Source organism: Monodelphis domestica, chromosome 3 (assembly GCF_027887165.1).
Source record: "Monodelphis domestica isolate mMonDom1 chromosome 3, mMonDom1.pri, whole genome shotgun sequence".
Classification (NCBI taxonomy): domain Eukaryota; kingdom Metazoa; phylum Chordata; class Mammalia; order Didelphimorphia; family Didelphidae; genus Monodelphis; species Monodelphis domestica.
Window position 1 is genome coordinate 458,891,371 of NC_077229.1, and position 12,647 is coordinate 458,904,017.

The 12,647-nt window shown below is 36.8% G+C and overlaps 1 protein-coding gene across 2 annotated transcripts in view; it reads left to right on the top strand.

The window, feature by feature from the left end:
• VCAN (versican) overlaps positions 1-12,647 on the top strand; it is a 138,984-nt gene that overhangs the window by 20,209 nt on the left and 106,128 nt on the right. For both annotated transcript variants that reach the window (XM_007487345.3, XM_007487346.3), the window contains exons 3-5: positions 1,862-2,239; positions 8,510-8,684; positions 10,980-11,107. In XM_007487345.3, the coding sequence (XP_007487407.2) occupies positions 1,862-2,239; positions 8,510-8,684; positions 10,980-11,107 (681 nt within the window). The remainder of the gene's footprint in view (positions 1-1,861; positions 2,240-8,509; positions 8,685-10,979; positions 11,108-12,647) is intronic.

A 12,647-nucleotide genomic window follows, 5' to 3' on the forward strand; every position in this document is an offset into this window, starting at 1 on the left:
TAACATAGAATGATGTCACTGAAACACTTCTAGAGAACCTCTTGCTCCATAGCCCCATTCACAACATTGTCCTCATTAATAAGAAAAAATAGTTGAATGTATTATTTCCTCCTGAAATGATCTTAAGGTGGACTCTGCTTAAATGAAACAGTCTTTAAATCAAATAAGTACTTTCCATAAATTGAATGGGCCATTTCTAAATGAAAATATTTCTAAAGGATTACACTTCAACAATTCCAAGCATTTCAATCTACCTTTCACAAGATTACCCAAGTGAACAATAGGCATTTCAAAGTTTAGATTAGATCAATGATTTTTCTCAGATGAATCATATATTGATGAACACTGAAATTCTACTTATTTTTGAATAAAAATATCCCTTAAGGAAGAATTTTAATTTCTGGGATAGGATGCCATATTTTGGATTCAATTTATTAAACATTTATTAAATGTCTTATAGATTAAAGAGGCTGCCCTAGGAGCCCTAGGTCATAAAAGATAGACCTTGACTTAAAGGAGTTTATATTGGGCTGGTTTCATGTCCAACCAGCAGTTTGTCATACAGTAAGAAACATCATGGTGGGAGCAGTATCTTTATCAAGTTGATAAGAGATGAAGCAATGAACCCACTGAGAAGTGTGGGCAAGAGCTTGATTTGGAGTCAGAAGACAGTTCATATATTGATCCTGCAATTTCATACTCATGGGACCTTAGGCAGGCGATTAAGTTCTGATTACCTGTGATATACCAGCATATAGTAATGGCTCAATACATTCCTTTCATTCATAGTGTGACCTAACTTCCCTCAGCTGTAAAAGAACAAGTGAGATTAGATGACCTCTAAGGTTTCTGATCATTAGAAAATGATGAAATATTCAAAAGACCCCATTTGCTTTGATCTGAAGAACCTGACCCAGCCTTCAGTCAATAATGTTATTAGACAACTAATATTTGCTAAGCTGCCCTTAATGTAGTGACTGAATTCATCCCTCAAATTACTGCACTGGACAGGAGAGATAATATTACTAATATTTTTTTTTCACTGCCCCAAACTATTATTCTCAGTTTATGTCAAACCAAAGAAGTAGCAGGGATTTTTAATTTTACATATAACAGAACTCATTTGACATATCACAAATTAAAATTTTGGAGGCTAAAAATTTTGAATAGAAATTGATTCTCCACATGCCTATCTTAGAAAAGTCAGATAACCAGAAGTCAGTTTCCCCTAAGGAGATAACTGAGTGGCGGCATCTTGCTGCAAAGTGATTATGGCTGGAGTTGTAGTGATGCCAAAAGCAGAAGCCAAACTATACTCAAATATTGCATTTCCCCTTGTTCCATCTTTCTGAAATGGTTCATTTTACTTTATCTTCATTTCTCCCAAGGCCTTCATCATGTACAAATTACTATGATCAACCATTTTGATTTCTTTTAATATCTAGATATCATTTCTTTGAGCTACTCTTGTCCTAAGCTTTTCATCTGGCCCTTCCCATCTTGACCCCAGACTTGCTATAACTCTCTTGTACTGTCTAGTTGCAGGGTCCTTTGTGGTCTCAAGGACCGAATATCTTATTTTCTCTATTTATGGCTAATTTTATTAAAAATATTATCACCAAAAAGAATAAATCACCACCCCTACAATGTATTACTGAGCCCTAGTCTTTTTTTGCATGTATGTTACTTCTGTCATTTACTGTATTTAAAACTGTTAGACTAGTTTTGCCAATAGTGAATTTTTTCTCCTTTTCCTTCAGGTTAGTGGGCATGTCTTTTATGGTTTTAACTACATATTTGTAGCATTCAATTTGATTGTTATTTCTAGCATCCATAATGTTTTTTTTTTTTTTAATTCTAGTCACAGTGGAAAAAAGTCCTCCTGTAAAGGGATTCCTTTCTGGAAAAGTCAGCCTACCTTGCCACTTCTCAACCATGCCCACTTTACCACCCAGTTACAATACCACAAGTGAATTTCTTCGCATCAAATGGTCAAAAATTGAAGAAGATAAAAGTGGAAAAGATTTGAAAGAAACTACTGTTCTTGTGGCCCAAAATGGGAATATCAAGATTGGTCAGGGCTACAAAGGGAGAGTGTCAGTGCCCACCCATCCAGAGGACGTGGGTGATGCTTCACTTACCATGGTTAAACTTCGTGCAAGCGATGCAGGTCTTTATCGCTGTGATGTCATGTATGGAATTGAAGACACCCAAGACACTGTGTCATTGGCAGTGGATGGTAAGATTTTCTTTTAATGTCTAGGCATTTTTTGATGAAATGTATATTTTATCAATATTGCAAATTAGTACTTTAAATTAACTATCTGATTCTAATGTCACTCTGGCGATCAGAAAAGAAAGAAACCCAACATTCTGCTCTAGTTATAAATTGTTACTTATTTTGGATAACTGGGCAATTGACTCCCTTCCTTCCTTCCTTCCTTCCTTCCTTCCTTCCTTCCTTCCTTCCTTCCTTCCCTCCTTCCTCTCTCCCTCCCTATCCCCCTCTTTCTTTCTTTCTTTCTTTCTTTCTTTCTTTCTTTCTTTCTTTCTTTCTTTCTTTCTTTCTTTCTTTCTTTCTTTCTTTCTTTCTTTCTTTCTTTCTTTCTTTCTTTCTTTCTTTCTTTCTTTCTTTCTTTCTTTCTTCCTACTTCTTTCCTTCCTTCCTTCCTTCCTTCCTTCCTTCCTTCCTTCCTTCCTTCCTTCCTTCCTCACACTTACCTTCCATAATCACTTTATGACTTTGGTTTAGATTTAAGGAATTTCAGCCATATCTTGCCTAGATGAAACAGTTAGTGTTATATGTTATTGATTACATAAATAATATATTAATATCTATTATTATTAGTCAATAAAACAATATATTACTTTATAATGGCATAACAATAATAGCTTACATTTACTGAGGGTATGAATGGTGTAGTTCAGGATCCTGAACTTTGTATCGCCAAACCTGAATTTGAACCCAGCTGCCTATATGAAATTGGGCAGGAGCTTAAAGTTTTTATCTATGAGATGAGGAAATTGAACCAGATGAATTCTGGATGAATACTTGAAGCTCTAGATCTGTGTTCCTATAATTTTATGCTACATGGGGAAGCAGTTTGGTATGTAGGATAGAATTCTAATCTTTTAAAAATTTTATTTTTATTGTCATGCAAACTAAACTTCCATATTGGTCATTGTCATAAGAACAAACTCAAACATTACCCAAACCCCCAAATAAAGCCATAAATACACTTATATGAAAGACAACTCTAACAGTTCTTTCTCTGGAGGTGGATAACATTCCCCATCATAAGTCTTTCAGGATTGTCCTAGATCATTTCATTACTGAGAATAGCCAAGTTTTCACAGATAATCATCATACAATATTGCTGTTACAGTATACAGTATCCTCCTGGTTCTGCTTATTTCACTCTGCATCAGTTCCCACAGATCTTTCCAGTTTTTTCTGAAAGCATCTTGCTTATCATTTCTTATAGTATAATAGTACTCCATCACCAACATGTACCACAATTTGTTAAGCCACTCTCCAATTGAGGGACATCACCTCCATTTCAAATTCTTTGCCACTACAAAAAGAATAGCTATAAATAAATTTTGTTTAAGTAGGCCCTTTCCCCATTTTTATTATCTTTTTGGGATACAGACCCACTAGTGGTAATTCAGGATCAAAGGGTATGCACAGTTTTATAACCCTTTGGTTATATAAGATCACAACTCCACTAGCAATATAGAATGCTATTCTTGAAATCAAGAAGATCTGACTTTGATTCCTACCTTTGTCACTTTGGTGGCATAATGGAAAGAGTACTGGGCCTGGAGTCAGGAATACTTATCTTTGTATGTTGAATTCAAATAGGGCCTCAGACACTTAGTACTTGTATGACTTTGGCCAAGTCACTTAATTCCGCTTGTCTCAATTTCCTCATCTTTAAAATGAGTTGGAGAGGGAAATGGCAAACCACTCTAGAATCTTTGGCAAGAAAACCCCAAATGGGGTCATGAAGGAAAACAAGTTTTGAGATGCTGGAGAAAATCAGTTAAATGCAACTTCAAATAACTCTTAAAGACTATAAATCATTGTGCATTGTGCATTGTGATCTCTGGGGGAAGGGAGTTCACTTTCCCATGACAAAACAATTGTAGATCCTTGACTTATATTTATACATTATTGTAAAATGATAATGCTAATAGGATTGACCTTGCAGGATTGTCATGAGGATAAAATGTTATAAATTACTTTGCTAACTTGTGCTCTATTCATATTAGATACCTTTATATAGTGCTTACATATACTATATCGTTTGATTTTCACTACAATCCTTACTAAATGCTACAATGCCTAGCACTGTGCCTCTCACAAAGTAAGAGCTCAATAAATATTGATCTTGAATGATATAAAAAATAGTAGTAGACCAGAAGGAAGAAAATGTCTGGAAAAGTTAATTCATGAATTATTTCTTCTATTTCTTAAAGGGAAATTTCTCCCTTAGTTAGCCATAGTTCATATATCATTTAAATATTTAAATTAATAGCCCAACTAGCAATAATTCTGTTTATTGTATCTGTGCTGAATGACATAACTTTTAGAAACAAAAGATTTTGGCAAATTTTACCCAGAACTGTTTGAGGCATGTCGAAGCAGACTAATTTTCTTTCAACTATCAGTTTTCTTATAAAATATTTAACTTTCAGAAACATATAGGGGTATTTATTAAAACCCTTTCTTGTATTGCCAGAAAGGAAATACTTTGCATTTCAGATGCAGACAAATACCTTCTTGCACATCCTTTTGCCTACAGATTCAGTTGCTTCCTTCTATAATTCTGTGTTTGTGCTTGCCAAAAAGCTCACTCAAAAATCTAGGTCTTTTCTGATCTATTTGCCAGTTAGTGTTTTCTCCTAAATTAATCCCAAGTTAGTTTTTTTGTTTTGTTTTATTTTGTTTTGTACAAAGAACAATCTCAAAAGAAGTTATGAGCATTAAAGAACAAACAATGGTTTTGTCTCTTTCCCTTCTGAAACAATGAAAATCTTGTGCTTAATCTCTTTAGCCACATGGAGTCCTGTAATTATTCCAGCCATTGCAGAGGCCCTAAGCATACTAACATATTCTCCATTCATCACACAGAACCATTTTTTTTTGTCCATCTAATCACCAGTGGCACTGGCCACTTCTAAATGCAAAGACGTCAAACCTTAATTTTTAGGTCAGAGTAAGAAGAATAAAGAATTGCCTAAATTCTTTCTGAGGACTTGAAATGACCACAAGCCATGTATTGAAATCCTAGAAATGGAAGCTCCTCAAAAATAACAGTGATGGGAACTTTCTATTTTCTTTTCTGGACAGATTATGTGGAGATGACCATTTTCTGTGTCAATTGGAAGGTTTATGCAAGGTCATGAGATAGGATATATCAAAAGGAAGAAAAGTTCATAATAACAAATGCACTCACAGATTGGAGAGGGTTCTAATTGGAAAGTTAATTTTGACTGTCTACCACATCTCCCTTTTGCCCTTGAGAAGAAGGCTTCTTCTGGAGCTGGTTGCTAGAGCTTTTCAATGGAAACATAATGTTACATCAACTTAGTTGCTTTTCAAAATCATGCTGTCACCTACTATACACATAGTTTAGGGAATAAATGATGATATCATTAGGACAGCAAACTCTTTTATCATTTGCAAAGCCTAAGTGGGAAGGAGAGCCTCATAGTCTTCCAAACTAGCCTGCAAGTGAGAAGAGAGGGAAAAACCATTTGAATTCTTCAGTAGTGATAATACTCCTGGGATGTTCTAAGAAGTTTTGATCATGTTGATGAATTTAATTATCTTGGGGAACCAAAATAATAGATACCGAAGGTAGAGGTGCCCTTCACTAAATAGTTACTCCTTTGGTCCAACCAACATCTGGGTGCCAGAATGTGAGAGGCAGACAACTTCCAGGCCCTTGGAAATATCAAGACATCAGTCACTGAGGAAAGGTATGAAGTGACGCATCATCCTGAAAAATAGTAATGCTAAGCTCAGCAGAGGCAGCTAGATTGTTCAGTGGATAGATCAATGGACCTGCAGCCAGAAAGATCTGAAGACAAATCTGGCCTCAGACATTTTCTGTGTGACCGTGGTCTTAACCAAGTCACTTAACTTCTGTTTGCCTTAAGCTACTGGAGAAGGAAATGGCTAACCACTCCAGTTTCTTTGCCAAGAAAACCCCATGGACAGTATGGTCTGAGGGGTCATGAAGAGTTGGACAAGATTGAACAAGTATGGCAGGTCAGAATGACTGCTGATGGAGCCTTGTGTGCTTGAAGTTTCAGTTGTCCTCCAGATCCTAATCCCTGTAGACTGTTCAGACTCAGAGAGCAGGCATGTGGAAAAAAGGATCAAAAAATGTGAAAGAAATGAACATTTCTATACCTAATTTGCCTACTTCAATTCTTCACTGCTAGATTCTGGAAGGAAATTCTTAGGTTGGTCATACAAAGATCATTGATCTAAAGCTGATAACTAGTTAGATTCGGGCAGAGAGTTTAAATGAGATTAATCCAGTCATTAGATTTGCATTATGTGTTTATATCCCTTGACTGGGGGAAAATGAATGTAAGGGTGCTCACCCAAGGGCCTTCCTAGTACCCTTTCAAATCATATATTAGTAAGTGATTGCTGGTGTGTAATGTTGACCCATTTTATGGGCCAACATTAGTGAGATTAGTTTACAATTTTTTTGTTCTTTTTTTTGTCCTTTTTAAGTGTTCTTTTGTGCTTGAGAGGTAGGGTTGCACAATGAGTAGAGAGATGGCCACAATGGTCTGAGTTGTAATTCATTCTCTCTCACATCTCTCTGTCTCTGTATTTGTGTCTGTTTGTCAGATCAACGTAAGCTGTGTGACCCTAGGACATTAATAGCAAACGTATGGCACAGGTGCCAAAGAGAATGTACAGAGCATTCATCATCTCCTGCCAGAGTTGGTTACTAGAAAGGCAGAGGGACTCAGGCAGAGCTGCTCCCCTCCCTAGGAAAATCACTTAACCTTCACTGTTCCAGGCAAATCTCTAAAACTCTAAATTGATGGGAAAGTGTCAACATGTAATTGTTGATGGAGTTTCCTTGGATCTAATCCCCAAATCTTATCTCTATGTCTTGTGCTAAATAGAAAGTAAAGTGAGGAGGCATCAAATCATTACTGTCTAATTCAGATATTCATATTTAACCTTGTTGAAAAATGACTAGACAAAGTCCAAGTGACAATTTAGGGAAAAGCAACAACAAGCATTTATTAAATCCCTACTATGTGCCATTCTATTGGAGTCAAAAACAACAATGGCTGGCTTTGGTTAAAGACAATAAGATACAGCCTAATTGTCATCGTTCTGTGAGACCCTCATATTTTTAACCTGCATTTATTTGAAGAATGTTGTGAAGTTAAAGTCTTAAAGATGACAATGTGCTCATCTGCCCATTTCCACTCAGTTGTGCCAGACATATTGTATATAGCTCAGTTTTGGTCTATCAGATCTGTATTCCTCTGGAGAGGAAGGAAGGAACATATATTGTTCAGGAGACTTTTTGGTAAGGGCGTGAAATGCCCATTTGTTGAGTCAGTTCTTTGCAGAATTGTAAAACAGGTAAAGGGTTATTGAAGGCAAAAACCAGCCTCTCCTTACTCTCAGGGACCTCGCAGTCTAATGGGGGAAACGATATCTAAATAGCTATGTACCTATGTACAGACAAGCTATATATATATAAATTGGTGATAGGGAAAGGATAGGTACTAGAGTGGAGATATTGGGACACACTTCTTATATTTTTCTTATTTTTTGAGGTGGGACTTGAAAGAAGCCCAGAAAGCCATCAGGCAGAGGTAAATAAGAGGACTAATTCCAGGCACAGTTAGAGAAGATGCTCAGTATTAGGAAACTAAGTATATTGTTTCAAGAAGGGCACTGTATTGGATCACAGTGTATGGGGTTGGGGTGTAAGAAGACTGAAAAGGTAGTGAGGGGCAGGTCATGAAATGCTTTAAAAGCCAGACAGAGGAAGTAAGACAGACAAAGGTTAAAAGATTTGTCCAGGTAACATAGCTAGTAAGTATCTGAGGCTGAATTTGAACTCAGGTCTTCCTGACTCCAGACCCTGCACTTTATCCATTGTACCATCTAGTCACCTCACATTTATACTTCCAAAGACAATGCATGGAATGAACAGGGCTCAAACACATGGAATCAGTCTTTAATGGTGGACTGGCAGTCACGGTGGCATTTGGGGATGTTAAATTATACCATTAGTAGAGAATTTCAAATGTATGAGACTGGTTTAGCCTATCTATGACCTTTTCTTGCTTTTTAATTAGCTTTACTTAACTATGAGAAATTAAAGCAATGAGGCTGTCACATCGTGATCACCATCTAATTAGATATTACCCCACTAAGAAATTTAACATATTACCGTGAGAAACTTTAATACTTTCTTAACTACTTTCCGGCATTCTGCTCTTGTTCCAGGTGTTGTCTTTCATTATCGAGCTGCAACCAGTAGGTACACTTTAAATTTTGAGAAGGCTCAGAAGGCTTGTCTGGACAACGGTGCTGTGATAGCAAATCCGGAACAGCTAAAAGCTGCATATGAAGATGGATTTGAGCAATGTGATGCAGGCTGGCTGTCTGACCAAACTGTGAGGTAAGAAATCCAATGTAGACCGTCTAGACTTCAGTTATCCAGACATAGGCTAGATCTCTTTGTCTTTCTTGGTCTCTTTCTCTCTGTCTCAATTTCTGTCTTTCTCTGTTTCTCTTAGCTAGTTTTTGATGAAAATTTAGAGTATATTTTTAATGGGTTAACAGGTGAATATTTAGAATGGGCAGCAGTATTCACAAGGTACACACATAGCTTCATCAAGAATGCATTATTCCAGGGGGAAGCTGGGTGGCTCAGTGGATGGAGAGCCAGGCCTAGAGTTGAGAGGTCCTATGCTCAAATATGGCCTCAGACACTTCCTAGCTGTGTGACCCTGGGAAAGTCACTTGACCCCCATTGCCTAAAAAATAATGCATTATTCCAGACTAAATTAATTTCCTTTTTCCATAAGGTTATTAAACTGGTCGATGTAGAGAATTTTGTTGATATAGTTTACTTTGGTTTTAACAGAGCATTAGATACAATCTCCTTGATGTGATCTGGGCTAAAGGATAGACTGGGACAATGCTAGTAAGTCATTAAGAGTCAACACTGTAAGAGGTCCCTAATTGCTTTAGGGATGTGCACTCAGCCTTTCCCTTTCTAATGCTTTAACTTGTTTTGTTTTAAATCATTGACTTGCATTTAGGTCTAGATGGTATATGTATAAAAATGATAGCACAGAACTGAGAGGGATAGTAGCCAGAAGGCAGAGACAATATTTTATTTTATTAAAAATATTTTTTTCAGATCTAAGTTCTCTCCCTCCCTCCATTCCCTTCTCCACTCTTAAGAAGTTAAGAAATACAAATAGCACAATATATTTGAAGTCATGCAAAACATTTATACATCAGCCACATTGCAAGAAAAGCAAGAAAAAGAAAGTGAAAAATGTGCTTTAATATGCTCTCAGAATACATCAGTTCTCTCTCTGGATATGGATAGCATTTTTTCATTTTGAATCCTCTGGAACTGTCATGGATCATTGAGTTGATCAGAGTAGCTAGCTATTACTGTTGTAACATTGCTCTTCTAGTTCTTCTCACTTCACTTTGAATCAGCTCACATAAGAGAGACAAGATTTTACGAAAGAGGCTGGATTAAGTAAGATGAAATTTAATAGAGATTAATTTAGTCTTTCACAACTTCAAAAAATCAACATCATAATACTGTAAAGTAGACAAGGTTGGACAACAATTTGCCTGAAGATTTTTTTTAATGGATTGTAAATTCAATCAGTTAATGGTATGACCTAGCAGCCAAGAAACATAATGCAAATTTAGCAAAGCATAGTCTTCAGGAATAAGAAGGTGATTATCCTTATTAGTTAGAAAACAATTAAACTATTTTCTTCAGTTCTGGATGCCTTAATTTCGGAAAGATGCTGAGAAGCTGGAGGGTAACCATGAAGGGGAAGGGTCTCAAGTTCATACCATTTGATGATCATTTGAAGTAATTAGGGATGCTCAGCTTGGAAAAGCTTGGGTAGGGGGACATGCTAGCAAACTTATGGTATTTCAAAAGTAGAAATATGTTAGTATTGAAGCATTTTTATATTGTAAAGAGATTACACTCATTTTACTTGGCCTAAATGAGTAGAACTAGGAGCAAAGAGTGGAAAACTCAAAGGAGAGAATTTCAGTTTGATATAAGAAAAACTTCCTGATAATTCAAACTTTCCAAAAGTGAATTGAGCTGCCTCAGAAGGTAGGGGTATCCCCCCTCAGCAAGAATCTTTAAGCAAAAGTTTCCCAGTCATTTGTCAGGTAACTTATAAAGGAAATAAAAAAAAATAGATTGGAGTAGGGACAGCTAGGTGGCTCATTGGATAGAGTCAGGCCTGGACATGGGTTCAAAATCTGACCTCAGACATTTCATAGCTGTGTGACCCTGGGCAAGTCACTTAACCCCAATTGCCTAGCCCTTACCACCCTTCTTCCTTGGAACTGATACTTAGTATTGATTCTAAAATAAAAGTCAAGGGTTTAAAAAATAGATTGGAGTAGATGACCACTGAGTTCTTTCCAAACCCTGAAATTCTGTGATGGAAAGAATCTATTTATTCCTTTAAGAAGAAATGAGTTGGTTGATTTTGAGATGGAAGAAACCTCCAAGCTCTTTTGGACTAATTCTCTCATTGTTACATCCAAGGAACTAAAAGCAAGAAAAGTTAGTAATGTGCCCAAGACAAGTAATAAACGATAGAGCCACAACTCTTGCCAACGCCTTTGTGTCCAACTCTGGACCTCCATGCACCCCACCATGCTAACCTGACTTACCATCATCATCTTCTTTTAGATATCCCATCAGAGCCCCCCGAGCTGGCTGTTACGGAGATATGATGGGAAAAGAAGGAGTCAGAACTTATGGCTTTCGTGCCCCCCATGAAACCTATGATGTATATTGTTATGTGGATCACTTAGAAGGTAAGTCATCTACAAGTTTCTCTTGCTCTCTGAAAGCTAACAATATTGATGAAAACCTGGCATGGCAATGGAATTCCAGCAGATTTGCTTTTTTGCTAAGCAGAACCAGAAGGTGCATGTAGTTGAAAACAACCCTATGGTTATGTGGTTTAATAGGCTTAAATTAAACTAGAAGCTGGAGGAAGGAGACCTAAAAATGGCCAGTCAGGTTTGGGATTTCTATACTTAGGGGTAGTTCTTTCTGTAAAGCGGTTCCTGGAAATTTTCCTATGTGCATTTAGAATGTCCTGAATGGAAGGCTATAATAGCCATAGAGAGGAATGCTGGCATCCACCACACCCAGAGCTTCAGGTAAAAAACTGGACCATTCCAAGTTACCCTTCTGGCCCAGGCTTAAGAATTGCAACAGAAGAATAGGATCATAGAGATGAGAAGGAACCTTAGAGGTCACCTAGTGTTAGAGATGAGAAACCCTCTTATTTTGCAGAAGGGAAAATTGAGGCTTGGAGAGATTCAATGACTTGCAGAAAGTCATGTAGTTGGCATTTGAGTGGTGAAGTTAGCATTTGAACTCAGGTACTGTGACTCTCAGATCTGAGCTTTTTCCATTGCAAATCAAACCAAAAGCTCCAGTCTAGCACAAGAGAGAACTTTTCTTTAATATTTTCTTTATCATGCTTGGGCGTAATATTGACTAACTAGTGTATCTTTTTTGTTGTTGTTGTTCTGGGATCATACTTTTGATTTCATTGGTATAGAGAACTTTTGGTGAGGGAACTCTCTCCACTAGTAAGGTGACCACATTGAATGCTTGAGTGACTTGCCTCGGGTCACAGGTAGGGTGTGTCAGAGGCAAGGCTCAGTTCTAGCTGATTCCAAAGAGAATTCTTTAATCACTGTCCAATGCTTTCTCTTTAAGATAAGGTATTATTTTTTTGAATTGAAAATTTGCCACATTTTCTCATTTTTAATATTACTTTAATGACTGAAATGATTAGTTACATCTTCAGGGCCTGAAGTAGTATGTTCAATAAAAGAACCTGAATTTTAAAAACTTGTCTTTAAATAGTTTTAATTACATTGACAAATTTGTCAAGAGAAATCAAAGTATAAATAGTTCTACCATAGTAGGACTGTGTTCTTAGACTGGTTCAGATTTACCCAGGATAGAGTAGGAGAATTCTAAGGTGGTCAAAGAAATAGAAGGATCATCTCTGTAGCATCATTCATTCATCTATTCAATAGGTATTTATTGAACACTTGCTATATATCAATGTGCTAGTCACTGAGAGAAATACAGAGTTTAGGTAAGACATGGTTCCTGCTTTATGAAGTTTGCAGTCTTAAATCCCTGCTGGGCTATAAAGGATCTCCTGCTTTTTCTATGAAATGGGTTATTAATCTTTAGAATAATTCTCTGATTAGTGGAGCCCCTTCTTTCCTCAGTTCTCTATTCTAGGAACATCATTCATTATTCCTTATAAAAAAGTTTTGAAAAAGAAAGCAGTTGAATAAAGGTAACCATCACATCGAGTCTAAA